At 40.7% G+C, this 19,414-nt stretch overlaps 1 protein-coding gene across 2 annotated transcripts in view; it reads left to right on the plus strand.

Annotated features, from left to right (window-relative positions):
* GLRA2 (glycine receptor alpha 2) overlaps positions 1-19,414 on the plus strand; it is a 127,854-nt gene that overhangs the window by 89,511 nt on the left and 18,929 nt on the right. For both annotated transcript variants that reach the window (XM_054216683.1, XM_054216691.1), the window contains exon 8: positions 9,931-10,080. In XM_054216683.1, coding sequence (XP_054072658.1) covers positions 9,931-10,080 — 150 coding nt within the window. The remainder of the gene's footprint in view (positions 1-9,930; positions 10,081-19,414) is intronic.

The raw sequence follows: 19,414 nt of genomic DNA on the forward strand, positions 1-19,414 counted from the left end.
CAGTTTTTTCTCCTTGGTGATTGTTTTTATCCAAGCTCTCATCCACTGAAGAATTTACCACTTAGAGTCCAAGTAGTCAAGTGGGCATTTAATGGCATTAAAGAAATATTATCTGTTGATTTCACTAGGGAGGAAGAGACAGAAAGTTCTACTGTGAATGAGACCCGAGACTGACATTGTCATCTAGCTACAAAGTCTGCCTGTACGTTTATTTGCCTGTGTCTTAATGCAGCCATATATAATTCTCAATTTGCACTGATCCCAGCTGGATATGGGGGTGTTTCTGTGTGATAAATGTCTTCCAATTACTTAACAATAAGAAGATGCTTCCTTGTAGCAGAGACATCAATCCTTATTTGTCACCTTCATAAACTGATCACCATGGCTCCACCAATCTGTTGATTACTTTCTTTGGTCCATACACAAGAAATATCACAAATATTGGAACTATTTACTTTATTTCTGCCAACATAACCTTGCTTTATTCACAAGTCAAACCAGAAGGATTAATTGGTGGGGCACTGAGATGCTGTAGTAACCTGTGGGGCATCTATGTGCACACAGAGTCATAGTTTTCTTGTGGAGGCAGGAGGATTGGTTTTCCCTTTGACTGTAGAAAGCTTTATTGGAAGTCATCCTCCCCCTCTACTCTGCCCTTGTGAGGCTCATCTGGAGTACTGTGTCCGGTTCTGGGCCTCACAGTTCAAGAAGGACAGGGAACTGCTGGAGAGAGTCCAGATGGTCAAGGGACAGGAGCACCTCTCTTATGAGGAAAGGCTGAGAGACCTGTGTCTGTTTAGCCTGGAGAAGAGAAGACTGAGAGGGGAGCTCATCAATGCTCGTAAATATCTAAAGGGCAGGTGTAAAGAGGATGGGTCCAGGCTCTTCTCAGTGGTGCCCAGTGACAGGACAAGGGACAATGGGCACAAATGGGGACACAGGAAATTCCATCTCAACATGAGGAAAAACTGTTCTTTACTTTGATGGTGACAGAGCACTGTAACAGGCTGCCCAGAGAGGTGGTGGAGTCTCCTTCTCTGGAGATACTCAAAATCTGCCCGGATGCGTTCCTGTCCAGCCTGCTCTAGGTGACCCTGCTCTGGCAGGGGAGTTGGACTAGATGATCTCCAGAGGTCCCTTCCAGCCCCTACAGTTCTGTGATTCTGTGATTCTGTCTGCTTGGTTTTGAAGGAAAAAAGAAAAACACTTAATCAAATGGTTGTAAGCTCTTATTCAAGATCAATTTCTTGGATAAAGAAGACGACAAAACATAAAAAGTGGGACTGAGTAAAAGAGCAGAGATGTGCCAAATACTAGCGGCAAGAAGCCGATGCTTGGTGTTTCAGGTTTCTTTCTGAGACAGCTCAAGCGCAGATCGTGGGTCTTACTGGGTTGTCTGAGAACTGACGAACCCATCCCATCTCTGACAATGACATGGGGGGGTGGGTTAGCTGCCACGGTCTGCAACACTACTGTAGAGTACATTTTTGTTGGCCAGTTACGCCAGACTCTTTTTACCAAGAGGGCAGAGAGAGGCAACCAGGCTGGAGAGTGACAAGAATCACAATTTCCTATTTACCACATGGTGTTGAGAATGGGGAGGGCCGCCAGAAGCTCCTGTTTCCAAATAATTCAGCATTTCCCTTCTGTACCTTCTTGTTAACTATTTCTGTAGTGGTCTGAGCTAGACTTGAACTCCTGGCCTAGATATAAGAGACATTTCACTTTATTCTCATCTTAGCGAAAATTGACACAACACACAGTTCACTACCTGTTTGCAAAAGTGGGCTTTTGACCCTGGTTACAATTTCAATTAGTGCTACTTCATTCCCAGTAGCAAAGGTCAGCCCGTCCCTGCATTATCCATGCATAATAAAATGCCCCAGTTTGCTCCCAAGCTGAACACCAGCACTGTTATCTGTCCAAAGCACAAGACTCTTTTCTCAGCTGTAACCTGCTTGGTTAGAAGAACTGCCTTAAGCTATTGCTCAGATATTATTTTTTTTCTTTATGTCTGAAAAACAGTCACACTATTTTCAAGGAAGTCAAGGGCTTTTGAAGTGGAAATGGTACATTCTGTCTAAATTTCCTGTACAGAAAGAATGAATTGTCAGGAATGGGAAATACAAGGCAACTACACCGTATGATTGCACAAAATGACACATGATGAATATGCCAATACTTCATATGCTCTGGGGAAGGAAAAACAAGCAGTCTTGGCTTCACCAATCTGATAACTGATTCTGTATTTATGGGATTACATTTTTCGAGGGTGGAAATATGCTGTTTGAGAAGAAAGATCGTAAAGTATGAATAGACACAGCCCATGCTAAAAAGAAATATTTTATTGGTTCTCTAGAATGGCTTTCCTTTACCTGGAACACAAGTTTACTTTTTTTTGTAATGTGTCATATAGAGTACAGTTACATAATTTAAAGAAATACCAGTCTCTGGTGTGCAGTTACTGCTCTGTGCTCCTTTTATCGCGCCCTGCAGGACATACTATAACGCAGTCCTGCGTCATCTGAATCAGGTGTTAACCATGTGTTGCAGACATTCACAAAGTGTTGGGTAATACCTGCAGTTTCTTGGGGGCCAGCCCTACTCTGAAGGTGGGGAGCATCTTGCTCGCTCTCTCTGGTGGGAGTAGGATTGAACGGGCACAGTGATAGCAGTCACCGCTCACAAACCAGTACTGTATCTGCGGCATCTTGGCCTGGTTAGCACAACAAAAATAGCTACTAGCTGTATTAGTGAATTGTGTTGCACATCTGTGATCACCCCTTCTGGCCCCTGCCCAGGGTCCTCTCTCTGAGCATCTTTGTAAAAACCTTAACTCTCTGATCATCTTCAAAGACCTGAAGAAAATTTTCCTTTATCTTTGAAGGAAAAACAAACCATAAATGGTTCCCATACTTTCCCTGGCTTGAGTGCAGTCAGCATTTAGTTCTGCATCAGCAGTGGGTGGGAGGTTTAGCATCTCATGACTTGGCAGAACCAGCGATAGAAATAGAGCAAGAAATTTTGTATGAATAGTTTATTCACTGAAAAAGGCAATTTTGGGTGACTGGAACAACTTGTGAGTCCCTGCTGAGTTAGGTGGATACTTTCAGATGGAATCTGAATAATGGAGGGAGGGTGGGAGAGTTTGTTTCAGCATTTTTAGATTAAATATTTCTTCTTGTTTCTTGTTTTACTTTGAAAATTGCTCACATTTCATTTAAAAATGGAAGATGAAGTAGATGTTCCTGAAAAGAAGAAGAAAAAAGAGTTGAACAAAGTATTTTGGTCGATTAAAAAAAAAACCCACTAGTTGTTTTATTAAAATAACTGGGAAAAGTGTGTTGCACATTCACCAAATATTATAATTTTTTCATACATCCAACACACCAACCAAATCAGTTATGTCATCATCTCAGAACAGGCATTTTACTCTGAGGGCAGTAGCTTTGTTCTTGGGTGGGACATCTGGGACTTGATTTTAACCCCATTTCACCTCAAAAGGAAAGGAGGCCACCAGCCAGGCTGGTTGTTTTCCCAAGCCACCTAGCAATGCAGTAAATGAGCTGATGAAGGACACCTACAACTTCCCCAGGATTCATTCATCAATGAACGATCTCCCATCAAAATCTGTCCCATATTACAAGTGCTTATTGACCAGTAACAGAATAGTAGCTCTGATTGATTGCTTAACTTTTTTCATTGCAAAGTACATTATGGAAAGAATATGGACATTAAAGTCTTGAAGAGGCAAACAAACATTTACCACAGTGTGGAAGATGAAAGCTTTTGTTCTCATTCCCCCCCTGCAGAAGCAGCCCCCTTCAAGAGCAGGTCCCAAAGCAGCTGTGATGGACAGTTGCTTTACTTGACCTCTCCTGAATACTTCATGAAGATTTCCGTACCAGGCAAACAATTCCATTTTAAACTTGGTGGAATCTAAACCACTTACTGTTTTATGCCATAATGTCCACTAAGTTAAAAAGTCTTGTTGACCTGACCCATCAAGGTATTGCACAGTGACTATGAACCTTTAAAATTGCACGGTGTGAAGGATAAGTAGCTGGAAAGTGTTGCAACAACAGAATAGTATGAAATGACTGAGCTTTTAGGACTGGGAAAGTAATCTGCATTTTCTGGTATGAATTTGTTTTAGAATGATGACATTTCATGGGGTGAAACACTTGGGTGAAAAAAAAGCTCCAGAGTAAGAGTGAGACAAAAAGAAAATATTTCCCTATAATAGCAGCTGACAACATGTTCTTCGTTCAGAAACTTTTCTGCCTGGAAATTGTGATGAAACCAGCTTCAGCTATATAAAGCTGATATATAAGAAAGAGCTATCAATTTCTTTATGTATTCAAGATCTGAAAAAAAAAATCCAGTAAGTTTTATGACGGTAGAATTCCGTGTTACTGCTTTGGTTTAAAAAAGAAAGTGAAGTTTAATATAACATCAATGCCTTGTACTGGAAGGCAGTTTTACATAACTTTTGTTTCAGTTTTGATTTAAAATGTTACTTTGTTCTGTTTCATATTTCCAACCTGAAAAATTCTCTGAAACCTTTTTCCCCAAGAGATTCTTTTACTGCATAGGAGAAACTAATTTCAAATTGTAACAGTAGCTGAAAATTTTCTTCTTTAAAAAAAGTCTTGCTTAGAATGTGGTGTTGTGCAAAAGCAGAGGCTTGGGGCTTCATATCACAAGTCAAAGATTTTGTTTTCATGAGATCCTATCAACCAAAATAAGTGAATATATGTTTTTTAACACAGGCTTGCACCTTGCACTGCATATTGAAGTTATTTTCACAATGCAGAAGTCTGGGAGAGAATGGCTGTGTCTTTATTTCCATTTTACACCTGTTCAACAGAATCAGAGAGTCAAAGCAGTTGTCTGGAGTCTCATGAGGCTGGTGCTGTAGCAGAAATAGAGCTCCACATTTGGGTTGATTCACAAATGTCGACAAATGACAGCTGCTCAGCTGCAGGACCCATGACCATGTTTTTCCCTGGCTTGTCTCCACAAAAGCATGTTTCATTCTGGTGGTGACACATGGCAATATGCCAAAAGGTACCCAGAAGCTGTGAGAGGGTCACAGTGCTAAAATAAAAAGAGCTGTAAAAGTGGGAGGTTTAATCTTTACAAGATCATCATTAATGGTGTAATCCTCCTTGGACTTTCATTTCCGGGAATTTTGCTTCATTGATGCTACAGCAGTGCTGTATAGAGCATAAACTGGTCTTTTATTTACATAGTGGGCACGGCCAAATAACAAATGAGGGAAATTATGAAAGGAAAGGAGTTGCTTTATCACATTTACTATGGTTAACCTTATCATACTTGGCTCTTGGTGCAGACGGGTCTCACTCTGAAAACGTTCTCTCATTAACTGGCCCTAAAACATTTACAGAGTATCTGAATAATTGATATAATTTATGGTTTTATTGGTGGGAGCCATTAAATCCCCTCCTCCCAAACAACGTTAGAGACGAAGCTCTGCAACATGCAGTAAAAAATGGAGCAGCTATTTAAAGAAAGAAAAGGGCAAGAAAATCTTATTGTTCTTTCTGAACACGATGATGCTGAATGAGGCAGAGTTTCCAAATACCCGCTCATAAAAGTGCTAGAACTTATGTTGGGGCTACAGGCTTTTCAGAGGAATTTTTACAAGGTCTACCTTTGAAAAAAACAATCACCACTAATTTTTCATTTTATACTTGGTAGCTTGATAATGTCAAGTCTGCATTTGTAGTATTACTGCAGATCTTGTGTTCTGCCCTGTGTGTGAAATTGTGGGAAAGGTGGCAAATCCTCAGGTAACAGTCTCTGTTACATATGCTTGTGTGGGGTAACTTCTGTTATTCTGGTCTATTCTATTTAGGATTACATCAAGATATGAGCTAACAGAGGCTTTATCTAACCAAAGTTGGCCTATATCAAGCAGACATATATAGCAGAAATAGCCATCAAAAACTACAGTCTTGGTCAAAAATGAGAGACTGCTATTTTTAGGGTACGGTTCGTTTGACTGTAGTATAGATATCTACCTTCCACTTAGATGCATTTTGTCCTAAAAATGCTTATTTCTTACCATTAATTTAAAAAAAAACACATACACATAACATGTTTTAAGTTAGGTGAGAGGAAACCTTTCCAAAAAAATCTGGGCCTATACTGACTTGTATAGTGACAGTAGTGACTATGGAGCATGGAACATGGACGTGGTAGTTAAGGAATCTAGGGATACAATATTCATTGATGAGTCCTTACCAAAGCAGGTGATCTAGGTGTTTTAGCTGAGCAAACATAAAAGTTTTATGCTATGCTATGATCTGGGAAAAAAACCCACATATCTGGTAACTCTGTTTTTGATTTTGGTGGGAGAATCTCCCAAAGCAATGGATGTGCCTGTGATATCACAAAGTTTCTCAGTTTCGCAGACCCCAGCTCCTATGAGCATGTCATTCAGCAATACTTTTAACTGAAAATTAGATGTGAAAGGTTCCTTGTACAGTGCAAAGGAAAAATAAGAACCTAGGAATGAGATACACACTAGAGCCTCAGAATGGAAAGTTTCCTGTAGAGTTTAGTGAGAAATGGCTGAGGAGCTCCTAGAAAAAAGCATTTAATTGACACACGAGACACTGCGGTAAGAAGCTACAGCATCTGGTAGGCAAGTGGTTATAGCACTCACCTGGAATGTGCAGATCAAATTCACATCCTTTCTGTGCTCATCTCACTGAGGAAATTGTTAAAGCACCATGGAATACTCTTGTGTTAGGGCCTTCTTGGTCCCTGCATGTGTTTGGGATGCAGGGACAGAGAATGACTTCATATTCCACTGCTTAAGATTTACATCTAGGAAGGGGAAACTGTGTTGCCAGTCCTCAAGCCAATGTATTTTTAAATGTTTTCATACAAGGTGGAACAGGTTCAGCAGGGGTGTTTGAGAGAGCTCCACTTCAGATCAGTCTGCAATCTGGTAGATGTGACCATTTCCTAGTTGAAGGAAGACACAAGTTAAAGTCAGCTGAAGCAGACAGAGACCCTAAAATCCACCGAAACTTTGCACTGTGCATGTTATAAATACCAAATTTTTAGTGTACAATCTGGGCATTCACTTTATGACTTCTTTGGAAGCGTGTACCAGGCGAGGCCCTCCTAGGCTTGCTGTAGTAGATCTACACCATTTTCCATTCATAGGGGTGGCTAGAAAATAGTCTGTCTTCAGAAAATTGCATGGTTTTTTAGGCTTTTAGCAGCATAATTCTGCACATCATGAGATACATAGATAAAATTACATAAAGTGATTTGAAAACAAAGGGGTCAGCTTTCACTCATTGCGGGACTTTTCCATTTATTTAATTTGAATGTGTTGTTGGAAGCAATTTCTTTCTGTTTTCTCATTTAAAGCTGTGCCATAGTATGGCAATGGCTAAACAATAAAGCAAGCTACATACCTGCCAAGTATGTCGTGATCCTCTGATACCAACCCAGCAGGCTGGAGTTAAAATAATCCAGCTGTCTCAGCAATTGTGCGGATGCCATTTACGGCAGCACTGTATAAGTGGCAGGAAGGCTAACTCAGGGCTTCCTTTATTATTTTGCCCTGCGTGCTTTATGCCCACTAGGACAGGATTTGCACCGTCAGAAATGCTGATTCTTGTGGCTTCAGCTCCCTGCATTGTGCCGTCTCTGGCAGCACAGTCCAGCTGTTTATGCATGTCTAATACATTTCCTAAGGGCATTTGTAAAGGAAAACAAGCTGCCCCTTCAAGGAAGGTAACAAACAATCTAAACTCAGCTGCATTTTACAGAAATTACAGTGACTTGATTCCTACTGCGCCTCAGCCTGTGGCATAGAGTGTCTGGGACATTGTTGAGTTTTCACTGCGTTTCACAGCTGCTCAGTAAAAACGTAACTTGTAAAATTTTTTTATGTGTGGGAGAGAGAAAGGCGTACCTGCTGTGTACCTAATTGAAAGGCACAGATTCATAGTGTCGCCTCAGCCTGCTAAATCCTCCTCTTCCATCTCAGCCTATGCATGTTGTATTGTGGGCACTGCAGAGTGGAGCTGCACTATAGGCTCAGCTACTGAAATGTGTGTTCCCGTGATGCAGGCTGAATAACAGTACTTGGCTCCTCTAAAATGTCCTGCTTCATGTTCAGGATCTGCAGGATGAAGCTCTGCATCCTTCATGCCATGCTTTAAATGCTAGTTCCTCTGCTCGTATTGCTTGTTGGAGCACCTAGTGCAATATATTCCATTTGACATTAACAAAAAATGTTCTACAGATTTTGAAAAGGCATGCCATTCAAGAACATGGTAAATAGGAGCAAAATCTACTGAAATAGGTGTGCTTCCTTTCCTCATGAAAAGGTAGCCATGACCATAACAGCAAGGTCATTTTAAATAGTGTGTGCAAAGGGTAGAGATGGAGCTTCCCAAGGTGGAGATTGGGTCTCCTAAACATTAGAGTGTTAGATGCACAACATATCCTTTTCTACTCTTTTTTCAGACCACTGTATGTTTTGACCGCATCGGAACGTTTGGCCTGCAGGGCATTATTCAGATGTTAAATACCTTTGATTATAATTTTTCAGGGTTTAGGTATGATCCATTTTGCTTGTCTTGATTCAGTTGTATGGTGGTGCCATTTGAGGTGACCTTTGGTATCTGAGATATCTCCAGAGGATTGGTTTGTATGATACTGGAGATTTGTGCTCTGTTGGATGTCATGATTTAGCAAATGGAGGCTAGGTCCCTAATGTGGCTGTATGTGGTACTTTACTTTATTTATTTAGACAACTGAGTAAAGCCTCATGTATCTATGCTTACTCAGTGGTTATAAGCTCCACTTTACAGGCACGAAGATGAAGAAGCACTATTTGGGTGTTTTTCATCTCATCCTAGAGAAGACGTCTAAAACGATTCAGATGCATTACATCCTAGAAATGCCTGCTCTTCCTCATTCCTTGATTTTGTTATATCAAAGTACTTTAGGCAACTAGCTCGTGTGTATGTTGTAGACACTAAAAGTCAGATGATTTTAATTCCGCCCTGGATGTAATACCTGATAAACAAATGAGACAACCTGCTGTTGCCTAATCATAAGATCTCTGCTTAAGAACTGCAAGACTACAAAGAAAGGCAGAGACCAAATACAGCTATGGAGAACAATGTACCTTTGATATGCATAGTGCGTAGCTCATTAATTGGCTACTGTTTGGCCCAGTGCGGGTAAGATGATAAAAATCTTGTGAAATTGCAGTACCGTAATATATCTGATTTTACTGTGAACAAGTCAATTCAAATCAAAATAGGCTTTTAATCAAACAGAGGCATCTGGTATTTGGGTATTTGTAGTAGATAATATCTATGAAGATTTGTTTTTCTTATAGAGTTTTTGGATAAAGGTCAAGCAACTAGGATCTAATATTTAATTGGTAAAGTCATATCAACCCATAGGATACAGTAGCCTGAGTTTACTTTGAGGCTATGTATACCAAACATAGCTAATTAATCAATACAGTAATTGGTTCATAAAAGATGAAAAAGGTGATAATTATAAGCTTTATTGAGTTGTTTTTCAATAAGTATTGTATCACGCCCTGTGTCACAAATACGTATTCTTTCTGACAAGCTGTGATTGTGACTATAGGAGCACTTGCATTTTGTTAGATTAATTCTAAAGGCAGTAGCTCATAATTTGTGTATTCTTTGTGGGCATACACTTCCATTAATAGCTGGATTATTTATTTTTTATAAGCCAGTAAACTAACAAGCCAAAACACAAAACAAGAAGAACCACATCTCTTTGAACAACTGAAACTCATGTTGTGCAGAATTGTGTTTATTTCTTCATGTCGATATCTTCAGCTTACGAAGAAGTTTGAAAGATAACATGCTGTGTCCTATTTCTTTCTAGGTCTCCTATGTAAAAGCTATTGACATCTGGATGGCCGTGTGCCTTCTCTTTGTCTTTGCTGCATTACTGGAATATGCAGCAGTCAACTTTGTTTCACGGCAGCACAAGGAGTTTCTGAGGCTTCGAAGAAGGCAAAGAAGACAAAACAAGGTACAGCTGCTCTTATCTTGGGGTGACTGAGTCCACCCTGTCAGCCTGCTGACATGCAGTTGATTTCTTATCTCAGTCCTTCTTGCCCTTGTAGCAGAGTCTCATTCTAAAGTTTCCTTTTGAGTGATTTACTCCTTGAGAAAGAGCTGAGTTTATTTGCAGCTTATGATAAATGTCAATAGATTGGTCACTGATTCCAAGAATTTTATTCTCTTGCAATTGCTGAGCCAGATGTACCTTTACAAATACTGTGCTACTATGTGGCACCCACGGCTGCAAGCAATGACATAGATAAGAAGACCAAAAGTATTTCCTTGATGTCATCCAGATGTGCTGAGATCAGCACATGCCTGAGGCCTGTCTTTTCTAGTGCTACCCTAAGCTAGTCAGGCTAAAATGGGAGATTCCTTAGGGTAGCCCATTGCAGAGCGATTGGCATTTCTGCCCTCGCTTTTAAACCACCAGCAACTGGTGTCTTTCCCAGCTGAAACCAGGAAACATGGCCACTTTAAGCACAGAGAAGGATTAGGAGAATTTCCTCTCTAGATTCTATTTCACAGTTTGTTACTGATACAAACCTCAAATTTTTAACAAAGGGCCTATTTGTGAGTATCATTATCACGTCATTTTATGCCAGTGACTGAAATATAGAAGACAGTCTTGTTTTTAACCTAGATGTCATTCTAGAAATAATTTTTGGAAGCCTTTCCATCTTTCCTGATTTTTTTCTTTGGTAAATGGAAAGACAAGAATAAACATTAAATTGAATTTTAGTCCAGTTACGATCATTCCCGCAATTATAAAGGCTTCATCTTTTCTGTATCTATGTCACTGGTTTTTGGTATCAGTAGAAACATTTAGGTTTACTCCGTACATATGCATTTGCTAGGTGAAGTAAATATTTGCTTGAGCTGCACGAGTGCTTCAAGCCACAAATAATGGTTTCCTTTACAAGAGGGATGACAACAATGGTACAGGGCATTTGTGTTTTGACAGGTATGTCTAATAAATGTCCTGTAGTTAATGTAATATTTGATGGATGCTCTAGGAAGCAATTCAGTGCTGATTTCTGGTTTAGTATTATTGTCAGGTGAATTGAGATTCCCGTTAAGATTAGATTACAGGAGAGAGAAGAGATGCTTGCCTGTCTGCAGGCATGCGTGCTGGAGGCATTGCCACTGGAAGCCTTTGTTTCCAAAACCAGCGTGGCAGCAGCAGAAGCTGCTGTATGGGGTCTGTAATTTCAGTTTTGGAAACAATGTCTACTTGAGACATGAACAAGTAGGCAAGAAGCCACCATTGGTAACTAGTAGTATCCAGTGGCATCACTCAAAAATTACAAGGTTTTGGTCCATGGAAGTGGTCATTCATCTGCTGTGGGAATGATTTTTCTGGTGACTATTAAAAGAAAGTTATTTCAAAGCAAATCACCAGAAGACCTGTGTTTATCCTAAGCCAGTCAGTACACAGATTCTTTGCAAAATGGGTAATGGCCTAATTAAATACAAGGCAATATTCTGCTGGAGTAAGAGACACCTATCCATTTGGACAGGCTTGCTTTCACTTTTCCTATGAATCTGGTTGCATGAATTTCAAAATAGGAAATAATGTCACTAAGGCCATCTCTTCAGGAGATGTTTTCTGCATCTCTTTACTTGAATTCGTCTCTCACGATTTTCTCAGTTTATTTTGCCTTGAAAGTGATTCACGTTGTTTTGCATGGTGGTCTTCTCTAACTGAGCCATTCTTCTCTTTGCGTGTTGTGTATGTTTGTCGTTGTGTTGCCGCTGTGCTATTCTCATTCTTGCTGCTGCTATCTATGCTGACACTCTGGGGACAGGCACAGACTATGACTGTTGGGAATGAAAGCGTCGAGTCCGTGCGGCGCATGAATGGCTTGAGGAGCAAAGAGTCATCAGCTTACGGGACAGTGAATCAGATCGGCAATTCAAGTTTGAGGGTAAAACTGTAGTGAGAAAGAGAAAGCAAGAGAGAGTTTTAGTATGTGCAATGATGCCATAAATCAGCAAAATGGATGATTTTGATGGCATCACTGGTCGTCTCTTGTGTTCTCTTTGCTGAATGTCCCTGCAAAATACAAACAACTGTCCCCAGCATGAACAGCAGTTTCATGTTGTACATTCTTGTAGCCCAACCTTATGCTTGCTTTTTCCCATGGTTGCTTGTGCCACTCCCATTCCAAGCCGCCCAAGGAAAATGCATGTATATTCAGTAGCCTGGTTCTGTATAAATGCAGGGTGAATGGGGGGGACAGGAGCATAGGAAATGCCTTGAGACAGTAAATCCCACTTTGTGTCATCTTTCAGATGAAAACATTCCAACAAAATTTGGTATGTATAATGAAATGCATTTTTATTGGTATGGTATTTATTCCTGAACTGTCAACCTGCAGTGTTCCTCCTTGTGATGTCCTGAGCCCTGCTTAGTGGAGTATGAATAGCTATGAATGAAAAAATGTATTTCATTGGCTTCTTTTTATTTGCTTGGAGAGGAGCCATGGGGCTGAAATCTTTTACACAGTGTAACGTGTAGCAGGTCAGAAGCAATGTGATAGCAGCTGATAGATCCAGATTACGGGCGAGTTGTGGAGGTAATAAAATCAGTGGTGGAGAGAGAAATGAGCTTAGTGTGCAGCTCACTGCTTAGTACTGGTGGCTGAGAAATGAAATGTATTCTTTTAAATAAAATGGGACCAGGATTTAAATCTTTCAGGACCTGATTTCCCAGAACAAAAACATTGCTTGAGCAGCTTTTGAGCTGTAATGGGCCTCTGACTTTGATCAAGCTCTGTAAAGTTATGTGATTATAAGATGCAGATGATTTCAGTGGATTTTGTACACTGTAAAGGGAATTAGTAGCTTTCAAAATCAAAGCAAAAAAAAAAGCAGTCAGGCAAAATTAAGATAGAGGGTTTACAATGCAATAAATTGTTCACATTCAGAGCTACGATATCAAGCAGTAGAGCCTTCATTTCTGGATACTTTCTATTGTAGAAATAATCATATTTACATATATGCAAAACTGAACATAAAAAGAAAAAATTCAGGATCTCTCTAGAAGATATGACTAACATTACTATGCTGCCACTGGAAAGCTGATGCCACACAACTACAAAACCAGTCCAAGTAAGTACTCAGTGTTGCGTGTCTTACCACTCACAAAGGGCTAGTGGTCCAGCTAAGTTTGTGTAAGGCCCGGTTATCCTCTTTCTAAGGAAAGCTTGCAGAAACCTCTCTTCTGCTTTTGAATATTGTGTATTACATACACAGCCGGGGCAGTGCACCGAGGGGCCATGTCTCTGCAGTACTTTTGCTGCAGAACCCTAGGAGCTGGAGCTGCACTGGCGTTGCTTTCCCCTGGAGAACTCCCACCACAGAAGTGATGTGCACTGGAGAGGTGAACAGGGGAGATATACCAAGACAGAGGTTTCTGGAGCAACGTTACCATAGCTTCAGCTCCGTACTTTTCTGCTCAAGAGAAGGTTTGTGTGCAGAGGAGAACATAGCAACACAGCCTGTGGTGCCACAAGAATCCTCACAAGCAGGGCACTTTACTTGCTGAGGTATTGCTCACTGGTTTATGGTGAATACAAATCTAAAAGTCATAGTCAAGAGGAGATAGATAGTGTCAAAGAAGCGTGATTGAATATTTATACTGCATCATTCAGTGCTAATCTGGGGGGAGAAAAAATAGGTGCTAAATTGCACCTGGCCAGGATTCCTGGATTTAGTGTCTAGATTTACAAAACAAGAAAAATACTGTTCTCAGTTTTGTAAGCCTGTATCTCTGTCACTGCTTTCATTATTGCTTCTGCTGGGTCTTATTCTTCTTAGTGCTGCTACCCTCAGGTCATTGCGTGAAAACACAAGGCGCCTTAAGAGACCATCAGATCTCTTAAGCCAAAGATCAAACTGGTTAATATTTCTCTAGGAAAGTCTGGGTTGTATTTTTGATGGTCCAGAAATTGTATTTACAGCTGAAACATTGACCTGTGATTGTGTTAGAAAAGATTGCACTATCAGGACTTGTTGCCTTCTTCCATACAGAATAGATCCCTATATCCTCAGGTAATCAGTGCTTCAGCCTGTCTGCCTCCCCCATGCAGTTTCTGTTGGAGCAAGCATTCAATGCTTGTCCTAAAGATTTGTGTAGTCTTCCCACTCACGGTGTAGCAATATTTCACTGCTGAGAGAAATGGTTGCCTCTTTATTGTATATCATGATACTACTTTTTGCATAGAGAGAGTACAGGCTGCAGAAGCCATGAGTCTGATGGTGCTGAGGATGTAGTACAGTTTCACTATATTAAAATCTAAATGTGCATAGTGCCAGATCACCTGAAAGAAAAGAACTTATTTTTAAAATATGATTTGTATTAAGGAAACAAGATTTGCTTATTTTTCAAAATAATGGGTTTCCAGGGAGGCACAAGAACTCTGTTTACACAGATTCAATCATCCCTTTTTAAAAACAGTAATTATTATTTTATATGATCAGTAGTCAAAAAGTGTCAAAGTACACTAGTATTCATACCATCATCTCAAAGATGACTTCCTAAATTGTATGTGTGATGGTTACCGCTGTGACCCAGAATAGGGGTTAAATTTGGGACCGCTAGTGTTAAAAGCAGTACTTTATAGCTTGAAAGAAAAACTGTGCAGCTGGAGGCTGTGACAGATTTTAATCCCGTGTGCAGGGAACAAAGAACAATACAAATAACAATGCTGCAGCCAGGGGGTTCACATGCATGCAGATTAGCAAAGGGAGGCACAAATGGTGTTTTCAAATGAAAGAGCTGGGACTGCGACTAAGTGATTACAGCAGCAAAGGATAACTCCACTAAGCAAAGATGGCAGCACCTGGCAGCTCCAGAGAACTGCTGGTGTCTGGATGGAGCTGCTGGTGGAGAGTGGAGAGACGGGTACATCAAGTGCCCAAACAAAGTCACTGTGACTGTCAAGATAATATAGTGTTTCCATCTTTAAAAAGGAGAAGAGGTATGCGTTGAGCAACGCTGATTTTCGAAGGCCATCTCTGACATTTTAATCATATCAAATCATATTGAAATCCCTCCATCAGACCCCCCCAAACAATTTTCTAAGATTTTCTGGACTTGCCCAGTGGAAAAAATCAGTGCCTTCAGCCTGACTTTGCCTTTAAAAATGCTTGGTAGTACTGTCCCCGGTGGAAATTTTTGCCTGCTAGCCCCCATGTGCACGGGGCTCGGCGGGATGACGTGCACACTTCGCCTTATGTAAGGTGCCGCATCATGTGAATAATGGAAGTGCTCAAGGAAAGCCCTTTTTGCTGAGCTATTTTTGGTACTCAACGAGCGAGCTCAGGCACACGAGTTTCATTGTGAAAAATAGGAATCCGAGTCTGAATGGCTTTCTCTCTCACATCTTGCTTACTTAACGGATTAAAGAGCACATAGCTTCTGCTGTAGATAAACGCCCTCAAGATATTGCGGTTACTTTTCTTTCTCCAGGGCAATTGCATTAGCACTTTAATGTAACTGCGCAGAAAAAATCCAGCAGAAGATAAACACACCAAAGTGATCATTTAGCTTGAAGTTGTAGTCCCCCAGATGACTGCACAGGACCAGTTAAATAATAGACACAATACATTTCAACATGTTGCCATATCACCTCGTGACTTCATCTGAATGACCTTGTCTGTCTTTTTGTTGTGAGCACGGATAGACTAGGAATGGCCCTAGTTAACATCAGTCAAAGTATCTTTATTGTTTATTAAATGGACTTACTACAACAAGTTTAAACATTTAAACAAAAGCATAATTTCAAACAGGAAAAACATCTGGATATAAACCCTTAGTCTAGCTCTAGGCACAAGTCTAAAGAGACGCAGGAGTCCCCAGAAAAAGAGTCACCTGCAGGAAAAGAAGCAGTTCAGCCCTGGGGGTGGTATCCAAGCAAAATCTGTCCAGGTGGGCAGACTAAGCTTATTGGAAATGCAGATTTTCCAGTGAAAAGCAACCACATACAAAGAAACAGCGGAAGAGAGAAATTGTTTTTTATAAGGGACTGTTTACAAGTGTTGCGAAAGAGAAATGGAAGCTTTTCCCTCCCTTATCAGAGGAGGGAAGGTAAAAAACGCAAAACAAGTATCTGTGTTTCATGTGTTTTACAGCCTCAGACAACATAAGGTGATGGACTATATGGGGTGGACTTTTCACCCCAGAACAAGAAACAGAAGAGAAAAAGTGTACTTGCAGTTCAAGGGAGAGAACTCTGAAAACCAAATAAAAAATTAGGTATATTAAATATTCTGTAATCAAAGGCAGACTAATTTATGGAATATGTAATACCAGTTCCTGAGAAAGACCTCCAAATATCAAGTCCCAAATATCTAAGCATTCATTTAAACTGGTAGAGTACAAGTGCTCAAGCTGAAGCAATGGAATGCAGGTGTCAGAGCAGTGGCAAAGGCAGGAGAGCAAAATCAGAACAAAATTCATAGTTCCGGGGGGGATGGGGGGGGGTGGGGTCGGGGGGGAAACAGATTTAAAAAAGCCACCAAACCCAAACAAACCAAAAATTGAGGACAGGGAAAAAAATGCCTAGTCTAGAGGTGGTGGAAACTAGAGAAGTGAGGCACTGATGGGGAGGCTGGTAAGGCTGCAGAATGGTGAATCTTTATATCCCCTGAAATGATCAGAGCAGTGCGACACAGAGTACTCTGCGGGAGCAAGGGACAGATAATCAAACCAGAGGCACCAGGCACAGCACCAAAGCAGCAAGCAGGACATGTACAGTATAATGACTCATGCTGGACGGCTTGAAAATACTTTAGCAAATTACTCAACGTTAAATAAGATAGGAACAGGATATAAGCGTTGTTTAAAGGGGCTTCAGAGCAGTAATATTACAATATTTCAGATCTGGGACAACGAAATGACTGTATGCTGCACCACCTGGGACAGGAAGGACTGGAAAAGCCAGAAAGGGTACTCAATAATATTTTTTTTTGTTGCTTTCTCAGTAGTGTTACTTTGCTTTAGAAACTCCGAGTCCTCTCTTGTACCTACCCAGCACGCAGTGGCTGAAAGGATGAGCTCTGAACTGACAAGCCTTGGGGACTGAAGTTTGCACTTCACTCAAGTGAGTTTGTCCCCACAGTTACTCATGAACAGCAGGAAACACGCCAGAAATGAAGTGTGCAGTTTTCCAGCTCATGAAAGGTGCTCTCCAGCTGGGTGCAAATGTCTCATTTTTTATTATACCTAGGGGAGAGTGCAAACTGAAAATAGGGCAGAGGAAGCTAGAAAGAGCCAGGAAACAGTGTTCTTATTTTTGATGCTTTAAAGCAACAAGAAGTAGCTTTTTCAAGAACCACCTGCCACAGCCACAAGCTTTTGTTTTCCATATTATTTTAGAAAGTGGTGATTCTTTTGCTGGATATGTTCTGGCCCACCTTATTTCATGGAAGAAAAGCCAGTTAAATATGTGTTTCATGATAAAAAAAAGAAGAAAGGGGACTTCAGGAGGAGTATTTTTAAACTACCCGTACCCAAGACTTCAGAAAGAGAGTGAAAAGCCATTGCTGTCACAAGATTTAGGCTTGGGCTGCACAAGAGGTCAAGGAAACAACTTCGCCCCAACATTGCCTCCTTTTTTCTTTCCTTGTAGGTAGTGTATCTTTACTCTTTCTCTGCCCAGAGTCAGGACCCACTAAGGCCTTCGTCTCAGGGTTTCTCATTGCAGTGATGGCCAGGTCCTCTTTCCAATGAGGGGTGAAGACACCCAGGATGGGAAAAGTTTCTGATCTCTCATTGCCAGGGGTCCATCATGACACTTCTATCAGTTCTGAGTTCTGTCTCAGGCTTTCTTTTCAACAGCAGAGTATTTCAGCATGAATAAATACAGATTAGTATTTCTGCAAGAGAATGAAAGGGTCGCGCAGTTAGAGCCAAGCAGAATACAGGCTGAGAATACCAGCGCTGCCATACCCATGTATTTCTATCCTGACTTGCAACTGTGCTCGCCCTGTGCATCTCCAGAGCATAGTACACCAGTTGTATCAAATTACATGGTAAATTGGTGAGATGGGCAAGTGTTCAGTAGGAACCATGAAATGCATATTTACATCTGACCCAATTAATCCCGTTCTCCACAGGGGATAGAAGCTGCTATTTGAATGTAATTAATTGTGAAGCATTCTGTAATGATGTTGTCCAAATGACATTGTGCAAAACCAAATTGTATTAAGGAGACTGTTGAAACCTCATGCTGTCTCAAGGTCTGAAAAACTTCATGGGTTCCAGTAAAAGCCAGTTTTTATAGCACTTTTAAAAAAGTGGTGTTGAAGTCTTTTGTTTCTCTATCTTTTTTTCCAGAGGGAAAACAACATTGTTTAGTCATTTCTGTTCAAGTTAGCAGCCATTGCTTATGGCGAACTGATCAATCAGAGCCTGATTCTGATACATTTAGTGTGATTTAATAATCAGACATGTTTATTTCACTTGATCCACTATTGGAACAAGTTGTTACTTACGTAAATATGGATATCCATACTTGGGTGTTTTGTTTGCTGCCTGTTTTTTTGGGGGTTTCTTTGGGTTGGTTTGGGGGTTTTTTGTTTGATGGTTTTGTTCTTTTTAATAACACTAATCTATCCTCTACAAGAGAAGCGATTGGCCAACTGGGAGTAGATGGATAGGTGGGGAAGGAGATTTTCTTTGCTACAACAGGAGGAGGGGGCTAGGGATAGTTACACTAGAAGGAATAAACACCTTGAAGCTTCACATATTCTGAGTACCTGTTGCTGAGTCTTCCCAGAGTCCTCCCAAAGACCCATTTCAAGTTGGAAGCATCTGAAAACTCCTTGCGAAGCCCAGCCACAGGTCACTAAAAGTGTACCCACTTCTGCTTTTGTGAGTGGACTCTCCTCATGGCATCTCAGAGCTGGCACAGTCCTGGCTCTTCCCACACAACACTTTACTACAGCAAAATCAGTGTCAAAAAGGACTTTTGGAAAGTTCAGTTTTCCAGTGTCTAGTTGAATATATCTGGCATACTGAGTGTGCCAGAGTGTTTTCAGCTCTTGGATAAACAGATTGGAAAGGTCAGAAAAGGCTACTGTGGTTGCCTAAACACGTGGAGTAACAGAAGTCCAGAATCCTACATGTGAATTTCTGCATTAAGCCTGTAACTTCTCTCTGAGCTATATCATAGCTCTTCGAATCATTTAACTTCTAACCTCTGGACGTAATTTCTCACACAGATACTGTCCATGCGTTGGCAGACAGACATATATAATCCACTTGCACAAGTGCAAGTTATTTTGCCAAGGTG

This window comes from Rissa tridactyla, chromosome 1 (assembly GCF_028500815.1).
Source record: "Rissa tridactyla isolate bRisTri1 chromosome 1, bRisTri1.patW.cur.20221130, whole genome shotgun sequence".
Classification (NCBI taxonomy): domain Eukaryota; kingdom Metazoa; phylum Chordata; class Aves; order Charadriiformes; family Laridae; genus Rissa; species Rissa tridactyla.